The sequence below is a fragment of the Sciurus vulgaris genome (assembly GCF_902686455.1).
Source record: "Sciurus vulgaris genome assembly, chromosome: 4".
Classification (NCBI taxonomy): domain Eukaryota; kingdom Metazoa; phylum Chordata; class Mammalia; order Rodentia; family Sciuridae; genus Sciurus; species Sciurus vulgaris.
In genome coordinates, this window is record NC_136464.1 from 17,994,049 (window position 1) to 18,008,061 (window position 14,013).

At 38.6% G+C, this 14,013-nt stretch overlaps 1 protein-coding gene across 2 annotated transcripts in view; it reads left to right on the forward strand.

Moving 5' to 3' along the window:
* GPAM (glycerol-3-phosphate acyltransferase, mitochondrial) overlaps positions 1-14,013 on the forward strand; it is a 64,707-nt gene that overhangs the window by 26,970 nt on the left and 23,724 nt on the right. Inside the window, exons 1-6 of one of the 2 annotated variants that reach the window (XM_079137304.1) lie at positions 2,086-2,229; positions 2,972-3,070; positions 4,054-4,184; positions 6,084-6,206; positions 8,668-8,741; positions 11,353-11,466. In XM_079137304.1, the coding sequence (XP_078993430.1) occupies positions 4,083-4,184; positions 6,084-6,206; positions 8,668-8,741; positions 11,353-11,466 (413 nt within the window). In that variant the 5' untranslated portion in view covers positions 2,086-2,229; positions 2,972-3,070; positions 4,054-4,082. Of the gene's footprint in view, positions 1-2,085; positions 2,230-2,971; positions 3,071-4,053; positions 4,185-6,083; positions 6,207-8,667; positions 8,742-11,352; positions 11,467-14,013 lie in introns of those variants that run through there. The other variant, XM_079137303.1, reaches the window with a different exon arrangement.

The window sequence follows — 14,013 nt, forward strand, 5'->3', positions numbered from 1 at the left end:
TTTAGTCCTGTTGCTCCATCTTGGCGGGCTAGACTGGATTACAATAAAGTTATTGTTCTGTTGATAAAATAGATTGCTGAGGGTGTTACTTGTTTCCAAAACAATTCACATTTAGTAACCTGCAATTCCTGGCATGGCAATCCACATTTACAAGTAGAGCCACCCTTGTGCAATCGGTGTTACAGAAGAGTGGCCTACAAATGAATTTTTAGTAAGATAATTCTCACTTCTGGCTTACATTTTTAAAGTCCTCCGATGCTCTCTTTACTTCATTTCTTCCTACCTTCTCTTTAGCAATGAGTCAAACCCTAAGGCTTTTCTTTGTTTTCCCTGAACTTTCTTTTTCAGGGATCAATAATCTGCACACAAAATTTCATAATGTTTTGGGATTAAAATTTATCTTATTCTAGTTAATTTTTGTCCTTGAGTATTTAGACTTCTGCTTGTTGCAGTTGGGGTTGAATAAAAGACAGGGTCTTTGACCTCAATATCAAAATATTTTTAAAATACGAATATACATTCCTAATGTTTTGGGTTGTTTCAAAAGAGGGTAATATTTGCATTTTCAGATGGATTTATAAACAGAAGCAGAAAGTTCAAGAGGAGACATTCTTGTTTTTCTTGTTCCTCAGTTTCGACAATTGTTTATTGAGTACTTTACTAAAGCATTGTAATGTTAACTAGGAGACTGAGGCAAATCAATGACATGATGAATTTGTAATCTTATGGAAATCTGACACAGACCCTAAGTTGTGCCACAGTAAATTTGTGAGATTTTGCAGGAAAGTGTGATCATTGAAGGCTGGAGCGATTAGGGAAGGACTGGAGAATTAGTTCAGGACAGAACTATAGAATTTGGGATAGAATGGCATGCACAGAATTAGGAGTATCAGTGCCCATGGCTTATTTTGGAATCACCAGAGAGGTGGGAGCTCCTGCTGGAGAGCAGTGGGAAAAGTAGAGACCCCTCTGGGCAGGCCGGAATAGGCCAGGTTCAGGCATTTGGACTCTAGGGGGCGGTGGATGTTTCTTGATCAGGGTTGACTTGCACAAAGATTTAAGAGAGTATTAGGGTTGGTGTGTGCAAGAGGGACCAGTAGTTGGAGGACAAAGACTTTATCTTTGCACTTTCAGATCCTAGTTGTTTGTTGCGTGAGCACAAGTAAAAGATTATCTTTTTCTTTCTAAATCGCTATGCTCTTGATAACCATTGGCATGACAAATATTGTGAAAGAGCCTCTTCCTGCTCAGTGTTATTTTGTTTAAACAGCTCAAGAGAGGCAAATTTTGACTCAGATTTCTTCAAGCTATTTAAAAAAAAATCATTTTAATTGTAAATCGACGGGTCATAATTATATATATTTGAGGCACGAAGTGATGACTTATGAATACAATGGGAAGTAATTAAATCAACCTAATTAACATACCATCGCCTCAAATACCACTTTTTTTTGGTGAGAGCATTTGAAATGTACATTTAAAAATCCTTAGGCGTACAATACCGTGTTCACCACTCTGAGCAACATATTTCATAGTAAAAAGAAATGTATCTTTCTGCCTGATGGAGGCTTTGTATCTTTCGAGCTTTTCTTTTTTCATTCATTTTCCTCCTTAGAGGCTCAGCTACTTTCACAAAAATTATACAATGTAGCTTTTTTCCAAATCCCTGCCCCCCCCCAATTAAATTCTGCACAGTTTTACAAATCTCAATAAAGGGCAGTTCACACACACATAGCCATAAAAACAGACAACCCACCTGCTTCCCTGTCCCCTGATCAAGCTCACACTAAAGATTAGGAGGCGCGCGCACACACACACACACACACACACACACTTACACACAGTCTCTCACTCACTCACACACTCACTCACTCACTCCCCAGGCAGCATAACTATCTGTTCAGTCACTCGTACTCGCACCGCCCCCACCCCCGACTCTCGCCTGCACAGACCTCACTCCTGGAGCCACCCACCCTCACAGCCCGCGCGTCAGGCCGTCGGGCCAACCTCCTGCGCTCGGCCCCGCCCTCGGCGCCGGTGGAGGGGGCCGTAGCCCCCCGACAGACGTCACTGCTGCGCGCCGGGTACGTCATCAGGGCGCGACGCTGCAGCAGGCTTTGGCCGGGACTTGAAGTGCAGGCAGCTGCAGCAGCTGGAGCCAGGCTGCGGGGCGGAGCGGCGAGGGCGGGCGGGCTGCGGGAGGCTGCTCGGCGGCCAGCTCCGGGACAGGTGCGTGGTCGCCCCTCTCCCCTGGACCTGGCACAACGCCTGCCATTCTCCGGGCGGCCTGAGACCCCGTCCTCCGTCCTTCCAGCTCCGGCTTTCTCCCTGAGAAATGGGCCGGGCTCGTGCTGGGGTGGGGGTCGGCACAGTTCTTCCTGGAAGACCAGGCTGCGGCATAGGGTCCCCTGCGGGGGAGGAAGTCCGTATGCACCGTATGCACTCGTGCCCCAAGCAACTTCTGGAGGGGCTGGGGCCGCCAGTCATCCCCTCTAGTGGGGACGTTGAGGCAGCTGGGGTGCTCAGAGAGCTGCTGGCACTGGAGCTAATCCAATAACAGCAGCCACCAGCGACTGAGTGTTCACAGTGTGTCTCACACCGTGCTGGGCGCTCCGTGTGTATTATTCAGTCTTCCAGCAACCCAAATAAGATGGTGTGGTATTATTCCCATTTTCCAGATGGAGAGGCGAGGGCGTAGAAATTAACTAACTTGACCAAATCCACACATATGGTAGGCAGTGGGGGATTTAACGTCAAAGTTGACCCTGTCCATTTCAGATTCCCCAGTTGGCTCGCCTCAGTCCTAATGACCAAAGCTTTTGGGAATTTTTTTTTTTTTTTTTTTTTTTTTTTTTTTTTAACTCCTTGACCTTGGGTAAAACCATTGGGGAGGAAGGAGGAGCATAGCATGGACTTCCTACTGGCACTAGTCTTTTTCCTTCTTTCACCTCCTGATCACTTCTTTTCTCAGGCAGCAGCTTGCTCCCTCCTTGTGTGGACAGTCTGCAGAAGAAACTGATAGCTGAGTGCTGAATTTTTCTTTTGTATCACAGAAGAACTTTCATCCCAGGTGCATTGCTTTACTATTTTCTCCCCTGCCCTATTACCTTAGATGGTTACAATATATTGTTAAGGGCATGTGTAGTTATTTTGAGGATAATAGTAATTGTAGCAAATCTATAGGGGATTGTAAAGAAATCAGAATATGCCTTCTAAAGAACACTGTTACCTGGAGGTGATCCTTCAGGATTTTAAAGGAATCATTTAAGGTCTGAGTAGCCAAAAGCTAAACTACAGAATAGAAATTAAGTTAGAAAAATTTTATATTTTACATTAATATCAGTGAATATTTTCCCTTAGGCTAGGAAAAGGCTTATTGAAAAGGATGAAAACTTATAAATTAAATATTCTCAAATGGTGTGCCTTTCCTTTAAAGCTTTGTAAATGTATTAAAAGTGCAAATATTTTTTTAAAGCATCATAAGAAATTAAGCTCAATTTAGTTTAAGAGGGAAACTTTAAAAGTGCCTCAGTTGCCTTTATCTATTTTACATTGCATGGTAGGTGTGAGTGAAAATTCTGCTTATAATTTTAAAAATTCTTGTGTGCATACATGTAACATACTGAATTAAACTCATGCCTTTATTCTCCCAGGAACCATTCAATGACTAACAAAAATGAAATAATTATTTGTTGCATACTTGTAATAAGCTTTTATTTACCCTTGCAAATGACCGTTCATAATTCTTATTTTCAGAAAGTCTACGTATTCCATATTCAGAAAGTCTTAGGATACACTTATTGATCCATGACACCCCGCCCCTCACACACACACACACACACACACACACACACACACACACACACAAACACAGTCAGGACAGCCTGAGAATATAAACACATCAAGGGTAAATTTTACCCTTACTCAACAGAGACGTCCAGCAGTTCATTTGATACCTTTTTATGGAACAAAATAATGTGGAAATCAGTTTTGAGTTCTTTGTATTTACTTTCTGGGTTCCTCTTTAACTAATATGGTATATATTTTCTCTAGCACATGATTTGGGAATTACAGTTTATGACATGGATGAATCTGCATTGAGCCTTGGTACAATAGATGTTTCTTATCTGCCAAATTCATCAGAATACAGCCTTGGTCGATGCAAACACACAAGTGAGGAATTGGTAAGTTTAAGAAAAGAGCTAAATTCATTCAACCTAAAAATGCTCATTTCTGTATTATTTATGAAGACAGAAACATTGTTGGCAACAGAACATAAAAATAGAGATTAATAGCTACAGAAACTAATTATTAGAAGTTATGTTTATGAAGTCTAATAATATTTAACATTTTTTATGGTATTATGGAAAGAAAAAATTTAATAGTTTAAATACAGTGATTATGTTAAAAAGCAAAACACTTTTGCCTACAGAAAATCTAGTAGTTACTTTGGGTAGTGTAATTAAAAAGATTTTTTTTTTTTTCTTTCTCTTGGCATCTACTTTCCATAAGTTGTATGTAATAAGCATGAATATTATAACAGAAGTAAATTTTAAAAAATTAAAAACAGATTTTAGTATAAATTCAATTTAAAAAGCTGTACTTTCTTTTATTATTTTCTGTATTTTAACATAACATAGCATATTTTAAATATAATCTCAATATAAAAATGTTTCTCTTTGGGCTACTTTTAAGAATTTTATACAGTGAAGCTGGGCATGGCAGTGCATGCCATTAATCCCAGCTATTTGGGAGACTGAGGCGGGAGGATTCCACATTTGAGGTCTACCTCAGCTATTTATCAGAACACTGTCTCAAAATAAAAATGGGGGCTGGATATGTAGATTGGATTCAATCGCCAGTACCAAAAAAAAAAAAAAAAGTTACACTTTGAGACTTGAGCAAACAATGAACTCGAAGAGAAAGAGTTTGATAGTGGAGTAGGGTTTGACCCTAATTGAGCAGTGTAGCTATCATTTAAATTCCAGGCATTAAACTCTTTTGATAGATAAAGAAATGTTTTTGAGTTTTCCTTGTTTTTCATTTAAAGTAAAATGTTCTAAACCATAAAAGAGCTTGCTCACTATGTCAGGCCTTACGTTTTATTGTGGGAGGATTGCAGCATAGGGATCCAGGAGTCTCATTTGCTTATCCTGTTGTCAGAAGTTCCCTTTTTTGGTATTGGGGTTAGAACCCAGGGGTACTCTTCCACTGAGCTACATCCCCAGTTCTTTTTATTTTTTGTTTTTGGGTCTTGCAAAGTTGCCCCAGGCTGGCCTCAAATTTGCAATCCTCCTACTTCAGCCTCCTGAGTTGCTGAGATTAGTGTGTACTGCCAAGACTGACCAAAAGTCCCTTCTACAACTTTGGTTTTTTTGATCTACATTTTTCAAAAAGTTTTATTATCGATGTCTGTTATATTTTTAAAAAAATTAAGTGACATAGTAATTATGCACATTCATGGGATACAGTGTACTATTTCAACACACATGTACCTGTTTAGCAGTCTTTCTTTATGAACCCCCACCCCCAGTCTTCCCAGCCTGGTAACCACTGTTGTACTCTCTGCTTCCATGAGATCAGCTCTTTTAGCCTGCACATATAAGTGAGAACATGCAGTGTTTGTCCTTTTTGCCTGGCTCATTTCACTTAACATAATGTCCTCCAGGCTTATCCAGGTTGCTGAAAATGACAGGATTTCATTCTTTTTAATGGCTGCATAATATTTATTTCTCTCTGTGTGTATATTCCATATTTTCTTTATTAATTCATCCATTGATGGATCCCCAACTTAGTTTTTAAACTTTTAGGTGCTGCATTTGAATATGTAGTGATTGTTAGCAGCTGTTACTGTTCTTAAGTAATCAATTTTTGTTTATGTGCCAAGCTTTTTTCCAAGTGTTAATACTGGGAGGGAATACCATAAGTGAAAATCAATATGTAAGACACATAATTATGCCACCAAAAGAGAATATGTCATAATTTTATCTTCTCACTGAAATATCTTAGTTTTAGAGGTCAAGTGGGCAAGTATAGTTCTCTTGCCATTTAGACACTATTTTTCCTTAATATTTATTTATTAGGGTGAGTGTGGCTTTAGACCTACCGTCTTCAGATCTGCAACCTTAAAATGGAAAGAAAGCCTAATGAGCCGGAAAAGGCCCTTTGTTGGAAGATGTTGTTATTCCTGCACTCCCCAGAGCTGGGTAAGTACATTCCTGCTTGTTGGCCGTAAATAAATAGAGTAAAATTTGTGACAGTTTTCTAATTTTGTGTGAATTTTTATTGTTTGGTTTTAATGGACTTAACTCATTTTTAGAACTGAGAACCATGTTTATAAACAAAATATTATAAGTAAAGAAGTTGACTTAATTTTTTTTTCATTAATTTATTTAATAAATATTATTCCTACAGTTAATCTAGACACTATTCTGATTCTTTTGGCATTTTAATATAATTTTAGGGGGAAAACTAGATCTTGCTTTGACTTTTCCAAGTAGTTGGCAGGAGCCTTGATATACCTTCCAGTTATTAAACTTTATGACAGCGTTAAAATTCTAGCATGGGATAGTCAGAAGTTAAAGCTGTGGCTTTCTCCTGACTTTGGCTAAGTTTCTGTTTCTGAGGGCTCTATGTTGGTTTTATCATACATGCAGTCCCTAAAATGTTAGAATGAAGATTCAAGAGTGTGTTTAGCTTTGTTGTTTGTGTTCTAGTGAAAAGATATGCAAGCCAGGCAGTATCTTCCACGTTCTGGTATAGCATTTGAGAAGCGGGGACTGGGTGAAAGGTCGGAGAAGGGTGAGCTAACCTGGGGATGAAGGTCTCATGTTACTGTGTGCTGAGACAGTAAAGTCACCTTTTAGACGGTGTATCTGAATGTTAAGCTCTCCCTTGCACAGGGCGATGGAAATTCTGCCACTTAAGTGCCTGCCATTTATAGAGGTTGCTTATAACCTATGTGACTAGCTAACTGTGCTGTGTGAATTTTCTGCTCAGGGTTGGCTTGGCATGAAGTGGAATCCTGAGTCTGGTATAAAGGGATTTATTAACACTGGAGTGACTCGTGTGGGCACAAGCAGTTCACATTAAATGTTCAGGTCTGCTCAAGAATGTCTCCTTATAAATATTGCTGCTTCTCAACCAAGCACCTTGTTGTAAGAATTTGGTAGAATTAAAGACTCATGGACATTTCTAGTCTAGGAGTAAGACCAGTTCAGATTCATAGGACAGTAGAAATAAAGATTTAAAGAGAAGGTCATGTGGATTTTCTTTTTAGAGCTGGCATCTCACTAAATCTAATTTTGAATGCTTATTCAAAACAATACCTTAACTATAATATCGGACCAAAATAATACCTCAATTACAATTTGCAGTGTGTTCTTAAGTCAAAACAGAGTATAGGAAACTACTTGGTGGTTAGTGTTGGTGGTTGATGATATTTTGCCAAAGTATAGCACCTGATGGAACTGAACTTGAATTGAATTTCATTCTTGGCATGTTTATTTAAAATAATTTGTTTGAAAACACTTTATTAACTTTTTGGTATTATGCTATCCTTTCTGTGAAATCTGTTTTCCTTTTCTTTAAGGGGATTTCACTTAAACATTTTTTTACATATTTGGTTGAGTGTATGCCATATTGTTTTAGCCTTTATGTGTGGCATCTTCACCTTTTTTTCCACATTGATAAACTTACAGACTTCTTTTCAACAGAACCATCTTTGGATTATCTTTCAGGAGCACCTGTTCTGAGGGTGAACTGTACATGTGCATTTTCTCTTTAAGTGACTGTAATTTTAGGGTACCATGTTCTTCAGAAGAAGATCTAAGATGGAATCCTAACCTCCCACCAGTCTCAATTGCCTAACTTATAAAAGGGGGGTGATAATTGTTAGGTGTTGGGAGATTTAGTAATCTAACGATTCGTGAATGGTACTTAGCATGATATTTTTGTATTTTGGGAACACTGAAATCCCTGACTTCCCTATGAGTGACTTACACTAATCTGTAATTAGTTCTTTCTTGGATGAAGGTGAGGAGTGGGACAAGCACTATTTCCTTTGGTTTTAAAGTGTTAAAAATAAATATTTAACTTTGACTTTCTCTGAAGGCTACTTTTCAACAAAACATATTTTCTTCTTTGAAGCAATACCTAACTATGGGCTTAAATTTTAGAAGTCAATAAGAACTAGTACTGTGAACTTTTCACTATCAATACAGTTGTGTATTTTTCCCCCTAAATTAGTCCCATTATTTTTTTAATACAGTTTTTTTAAATGTGCTCTAGTTACTTATACATGAACGTAGAATACATTTTGACACATCATACATAAATGCAGTATAGTTTCTCATTTTTTTGGTTGTACATGTTGTAGAATCGCACTGGTCATGGAATCATATATATACAGAGGGTAATAATGTCCTATGCATTCTACTGTCCTTCCTACCCCCACACCCACTCCCTTTCCTTCACTCTCCTCTGCCTAATCCAAAGTACTTCTATTTTTCCCATTGTGAATTAGCATCCGCTTGTCAGAGAAAATGTTTGGCCTTTGGTTTTTGGAGATTGGCTTATTTAGCTTAGTGTGATATTCTCCAACTCAGTCATTTACCTGCAAATGTCATAATTTCATATTTATGACTATATTTATTTTGTTTTATACAGGAAAAATTTTTCAACCCCAGTATTCCGTCTTTGGGTTTGCGGAATGTTATTTATATCAATGAAACTCACACAAGGTAAAAAGAACTCTCTTATGCTGCTAATGAATCTCAAAAGAAAAACTCCATAATATCCATCAATATACTTTTAGGCAAATTTATATTTTCAAGAGAGAATGGAGTATGAGGGTTGTTTTTTGTTTGTTTGTTTGTTTTTTTGGTACTGGGGATTGAACTCAGCTGCTTTACCACTGAGATTTATTTCCAGCCCTTTTTACTTTTTATTTTGAGACAGGGTCTTATTAAGTTGTTGAGGGTCTTGCTAAATTGCTGAGCCTGGCTTTGAACCTGGAATCTTCCTGCCTCAATTTCCCAAGTTGCTGGGATTATAGGCATGTGTCACCATGCCCAACAAATAAGCTCTTGTTTCATTTTTGTTTTGGTACTGGGGATTGAACCCATGGGGACTTTACTGCTGAGCTAGATCTGCAGCTCTTTTTATTTTTTTATTTTGAGACAGGGTTTCATGCTTAGGGCCTCATTGAGGCTCAAACTTGCGGTCCTTCTGCCTCAGCCTCCTGATGCACTGGAATTATAGGCATGTACCACTGTATCTGCCAACAGATGGGCTCTTGACACAAAGGCTTTATTTAAAATTCAGAAGCAGGTAGCCACCAGAAAGAGAGTTCTCTACTAACCACTTACAAGTACCTCCCTGGGGCGTGTGGTTATCTCCTCTCTTAACTTATTTCGTATGCTAGTTTTTACATATGAAGTGTGCCATAATGTGAGAAGTATTTGGGATGAGGTGTAGGTTGAATACCTTAATCTAGTTTGACTATGTTATACTTCAAAAAAATATGAATTATTAAACTATGCCATTCCATAAAGTATTGAAAGATACTTTTCTCTGTTGAGCAAATCTTCTTTCATTTATTTACCTAAGACATTTCTTAGAATTCTTACTTTCAAATTCTAGGTACATGGGCACAGGCTACTAAGTGCCAGGGAGAGAGAGAAAAAGAAAAAGGTCTTTGTTTTCTGTGAGTCCAGGTTGTTGGAAGGAAGGTTGGTGAATGTCTATGAGGCAGGAGATGGAGTAGCCAAAAAAACTAGCAGTTCTTGCAATTCTAAGAGTAACCACTGAAGTAGATAAGAAGTAGGCTCAGCTGATTAGAAATGCTGAAATTCTATGAAAAATTAAGGTAAGAAATCAAATACTTAGGTTAGAAGCCTTTCTGATATTGTTACTATTCATAATTAGATGATGAGATCACATAAGAATGACAATACCTCTTTATATATTAAAGCTTTTTTTTTTTAATAGAACTGAAGTCAAAGTATGCATATTTATTTTTTCCCATTTCTAGGTTGCTCTTCTCTCTCTCTGTTTAATTTATATTTAAAGGAGAGAGGAGAGACGCTGGTTCATTAAAGTGTTTTTTTTTTTTTTTTTTTTGTTAAGATCCTAAGGAAAGAGGTAGGTTATTTTCTTCTTGATGGAAATTGACATTTTACACATAAAGTCAAAAGGTTTGTTTGTTGTTCTCAGAAGCAGTTAAGAATAGCATTGGCTATATTGATTTTGAAATATGAAACTAACTATTCAGTGTAATAACTACCTATATAGGTTTTTAGTTTGTATTATATGAAACAAAATTTAACTGTCTTTACACACACATGCACATACACACACACACACACACACACATATACTCTCTCTCTCTCTCTCTCTCTCTTATGCACACCCGTATATGCACTAGCTTACACATGTATAATATTCCCAGTCAATTGGAAAGGAATTTCACTGAGAACCGACTCTATATTTCAGTAATATTCCTGAAAATGCTTACTGAAAGAAGAGTTCAGAATGAACACTAAACATTGGGCTACATTTTCAGAAGACTGAGAAAAGTTAAAAAAAAAAAAAAAAAAAAAGAGGCACAAAGAAGAGAAGGAACAGTGATTGATAAACATTTCTCTTCCAAATTATTCTATCTCAATTGAAGGCTTTTGGTTATTTTTAGAGTAAATGACTTCATATTTGAATTCTTTCACATATATCACTATGGAGGAAATGATAATGCAGTATCATATGATTGTCACTAATGATTTCAAATTATTACATAATAATCCTAATGCAGCATGCTTATTCTGAATTTCCTGTCTGCATCCCCTCATCTCCGTTGACCTTATCTAAATATCTCATAAGTTACTGACACTGACCAGAATCTGTCATGAGTACAAATATTAAGGTCTCGGTCAGTTATGCTTGACTTCTCTCATCTCATCAACTTTGTTAATTCAGTTGAGAGTCGGTGATTATTGTAGAAGTATTATCATAATTAAGAAAGACTTCCAAATTTTTCTTTTTATAGCCCATAAATAATATTATAGGCTATATAGATTACCTGTCTATATCTATATACAATAGCTTATATATATATACTGCATTCAATGTATTTGCCATTTTAGTGGTATTAATAAAATCAAATTTTGTTTTTATATTAGGATTCTTATTGAGCAAAGTAAGAGTACTTAAGCATTGACACACTAAGGAAAACTTGCTATAAAATAACCCTAAATCTCAGGAATAGGTGACAGCAGGCTTTGTTTTTACGGGAGAGAAACCACTTGATAGTACAGGTATTCTAGAGTACTGTTCTTCTAAATGGCTTTTGCGTTGCAGGCACCGAGGATGGCTTGCAAGACGCCTTTCTTACGTCCTTTTTGTTCAAGAGCGAGATGTCCATAAGGGCATGTTTGCCACCAATGTGGCTGAAAATGTCCTGAACAGCAGCAGGTGAGGGTGGGGACACTGTTGTCAAGGTGGGGAGAGGCAGGGGTGTTTGTAGGAGTGGGAGTGGGAGGTGGTTCCCTTCAGTAACCCTTGATTTCTCTGAGACTTTGTCTCGAGAAGTGTTTGTGTTTTCAGACTAAGTATTAAGGAAACTGAGGACAGATGGAAGAATGGTGGCTTTGGTGAATGGTGCCATGGAGGCAGAGCAGTCCTGTTTGCTTCACGAATCATCTTAATCATGTATAATCTGAAGTCCTTTTCTGATACTTCTTCTATCATACTGTCCCTGGTTTCTATTAACAGAATCTAGATTTGTTTGGATCATTTTCTTCCCTTGTTTTTTCATGTTGTTCATGTATCTTCCCCTCTAGCAGTGCAGATCTGGGGTGCTGCAGTTTCCCCCCTATAGTCTTATAGTGACTATAGGTTTCCAAAACCTTTTTTTAAGGAGGAGCTCAATATTAGCAGTGTCCAGTTCAGACAGTATGCAACCCTAGACCGAATAACCCCTATGAGGACGTTAACAATATTATCATAATAAGCAGAATGAGTTTAATTATTATCCTCAGTATAACAAATAGATTTGCAATAAGTTCTGCAGTTTCTAATGGAGGACAAAAAGGATGTGGAGGGGTATAGGATGCACCTGTTAATGGGATAAGAAAAGAATATATAGAAGTTCTAGATAATAGAGTGATCTTGTAATCAAAAGAAGTTGGTTGTTAGCATGTGAAAAGGGAGAAAGAGACTCTGAGGGAACAGGTAAACAAAAGGAAAAGAGAGCAAGAAAAGTAAAGAAATAAAAACATAAAATTTTTCAATAAGGAGAAAAAAGAAAACCTATACTATAACAGTCATATAGTACTCAAACCTCCCAGTCTTCAGAAGCCTGATGTATGAGAGGTACTTGACAATGAGCTTCCAGTCTCCAGCAGGAGTCTCAGGGTGGGATTTGCCCCACCTAAAGATCAGAGCTACAGCTTCTAAGATTATCCAAGATGGCCGCTCTGGCTTCGAAATGTGTTGGCAAATGGGGAGCTGCAGCTTGGGGTGTGGGCGTGGTCGGCTGGAGGTCCTGGAGGGGGTGGGGTGCAGTGGTCAGGCAGGGGTCCTGGAGGAGGGGTGTGGTTGGTCTTGTTGCGGGATCCTGCAGGAACTGTGATTGAACTTCCAGGCAACAGCAGGCAGCAGGCAGCTCCACTGGCGGTCTGTGGTCAGTTTGCTGACTGCTTTCGGACTATCGGAGGTGAACCTCGGACATTGGTTGATGGGTAGGTGAAAGGCAGGTGATGGACAGGCAAGAGGCAGGCAAATGGTGGATGATAGTCACCTGACAGTGAGCAATCTGCACCTAAAAAGGTGTCGATATGCTGGCAGATTGGAGGTGATTGCAGTAGACAAATGGGGTAAACAGCAGGGGATCGATAAGCAGCAAAAACTGCCTCACCATGAAATACATATCCTCTGCTTGAAACCCATGTTATGGAGTGACAAGGAGTGCAGCCTCCCTCTAGTCCGCCATCTTGGATCCTCATCAGTCCTGGTTTAAGGATTCATACTTAGTGGATTTCTACTATGTGCAAGGCAGGTCACGAATCACTGACCTAGTGACTTATGGGGTTCACAGGTGCCAATGTTTCCAGGACTGTTTTCTGTAATATGAATGTCAGGGATCCTGTTTTATAGTCCAAAGAGAAGTGAGTTGATATTTTTGTCAAACAATTATTGAGTACATAGGTGTGAATTCTTGGAGTGGAAAGTCATTGTTAGAAATCTTTAGGGAGGGGCTGGGGTTATTGCTCAGTGGTAGAGTGCTTGCCTAGCATGTGTGAGGCAAAGGGGCTGATTCTCAACACTGCATATAACTAACTAAATAAAATAAAGGTCCATTGACAACTTACAAAAGAAAGAAATCTTAAGAGAGTAAGAGACTATCTTTACTTTCAGAAGAGCTTGTAAATAGGGGAGACTGCCTCAGGTCCAAATGAAGTGGGGAGGAGGGACAGGGCAGAGTTTCCCTCTGATCTCCAAAGGTTCCCTGGAACAGATTGACAATAGACTAACAGGAGAAAAAGGCATGTGGGTTTCTTAATGTGCTTTGGGCACCACAAGAAGACTATTACCCAGTAACCCAACGAGATTGAGAAACTTATACAGCCTTCTTTGTGGGGGGATAGCAGGGGGATGTAGGCAATTTTCAGTATAGTAAATGACATTTAGGGGATTGTGAATAAGTCTGGAGAACAGGAAGTAGCTTGGGACAAACTGCTTTTGGGCTCTGGGAAGTTAGGTGTGGGGCTGAACTTCATTGGGAACAGAGTATCTTATGCAGTTAGCAGGACACACAAGTAATCTGTGGGAGCTGCCCTCAGAAATATGAATGAAAAGTCTGTCTGGACATAGTAAATACTCTCAGTCTCCTTTCTGCTGACTTTTCTTCACTGGTTATTTAGTGAGATTCTGGGAGTGAGGTTTTAAGACTAAGACCATTACATTTCTTTTGGAAAAAATTTCTTAGCATTTCTTTGCCTTTTGGCTAAGATGACATCT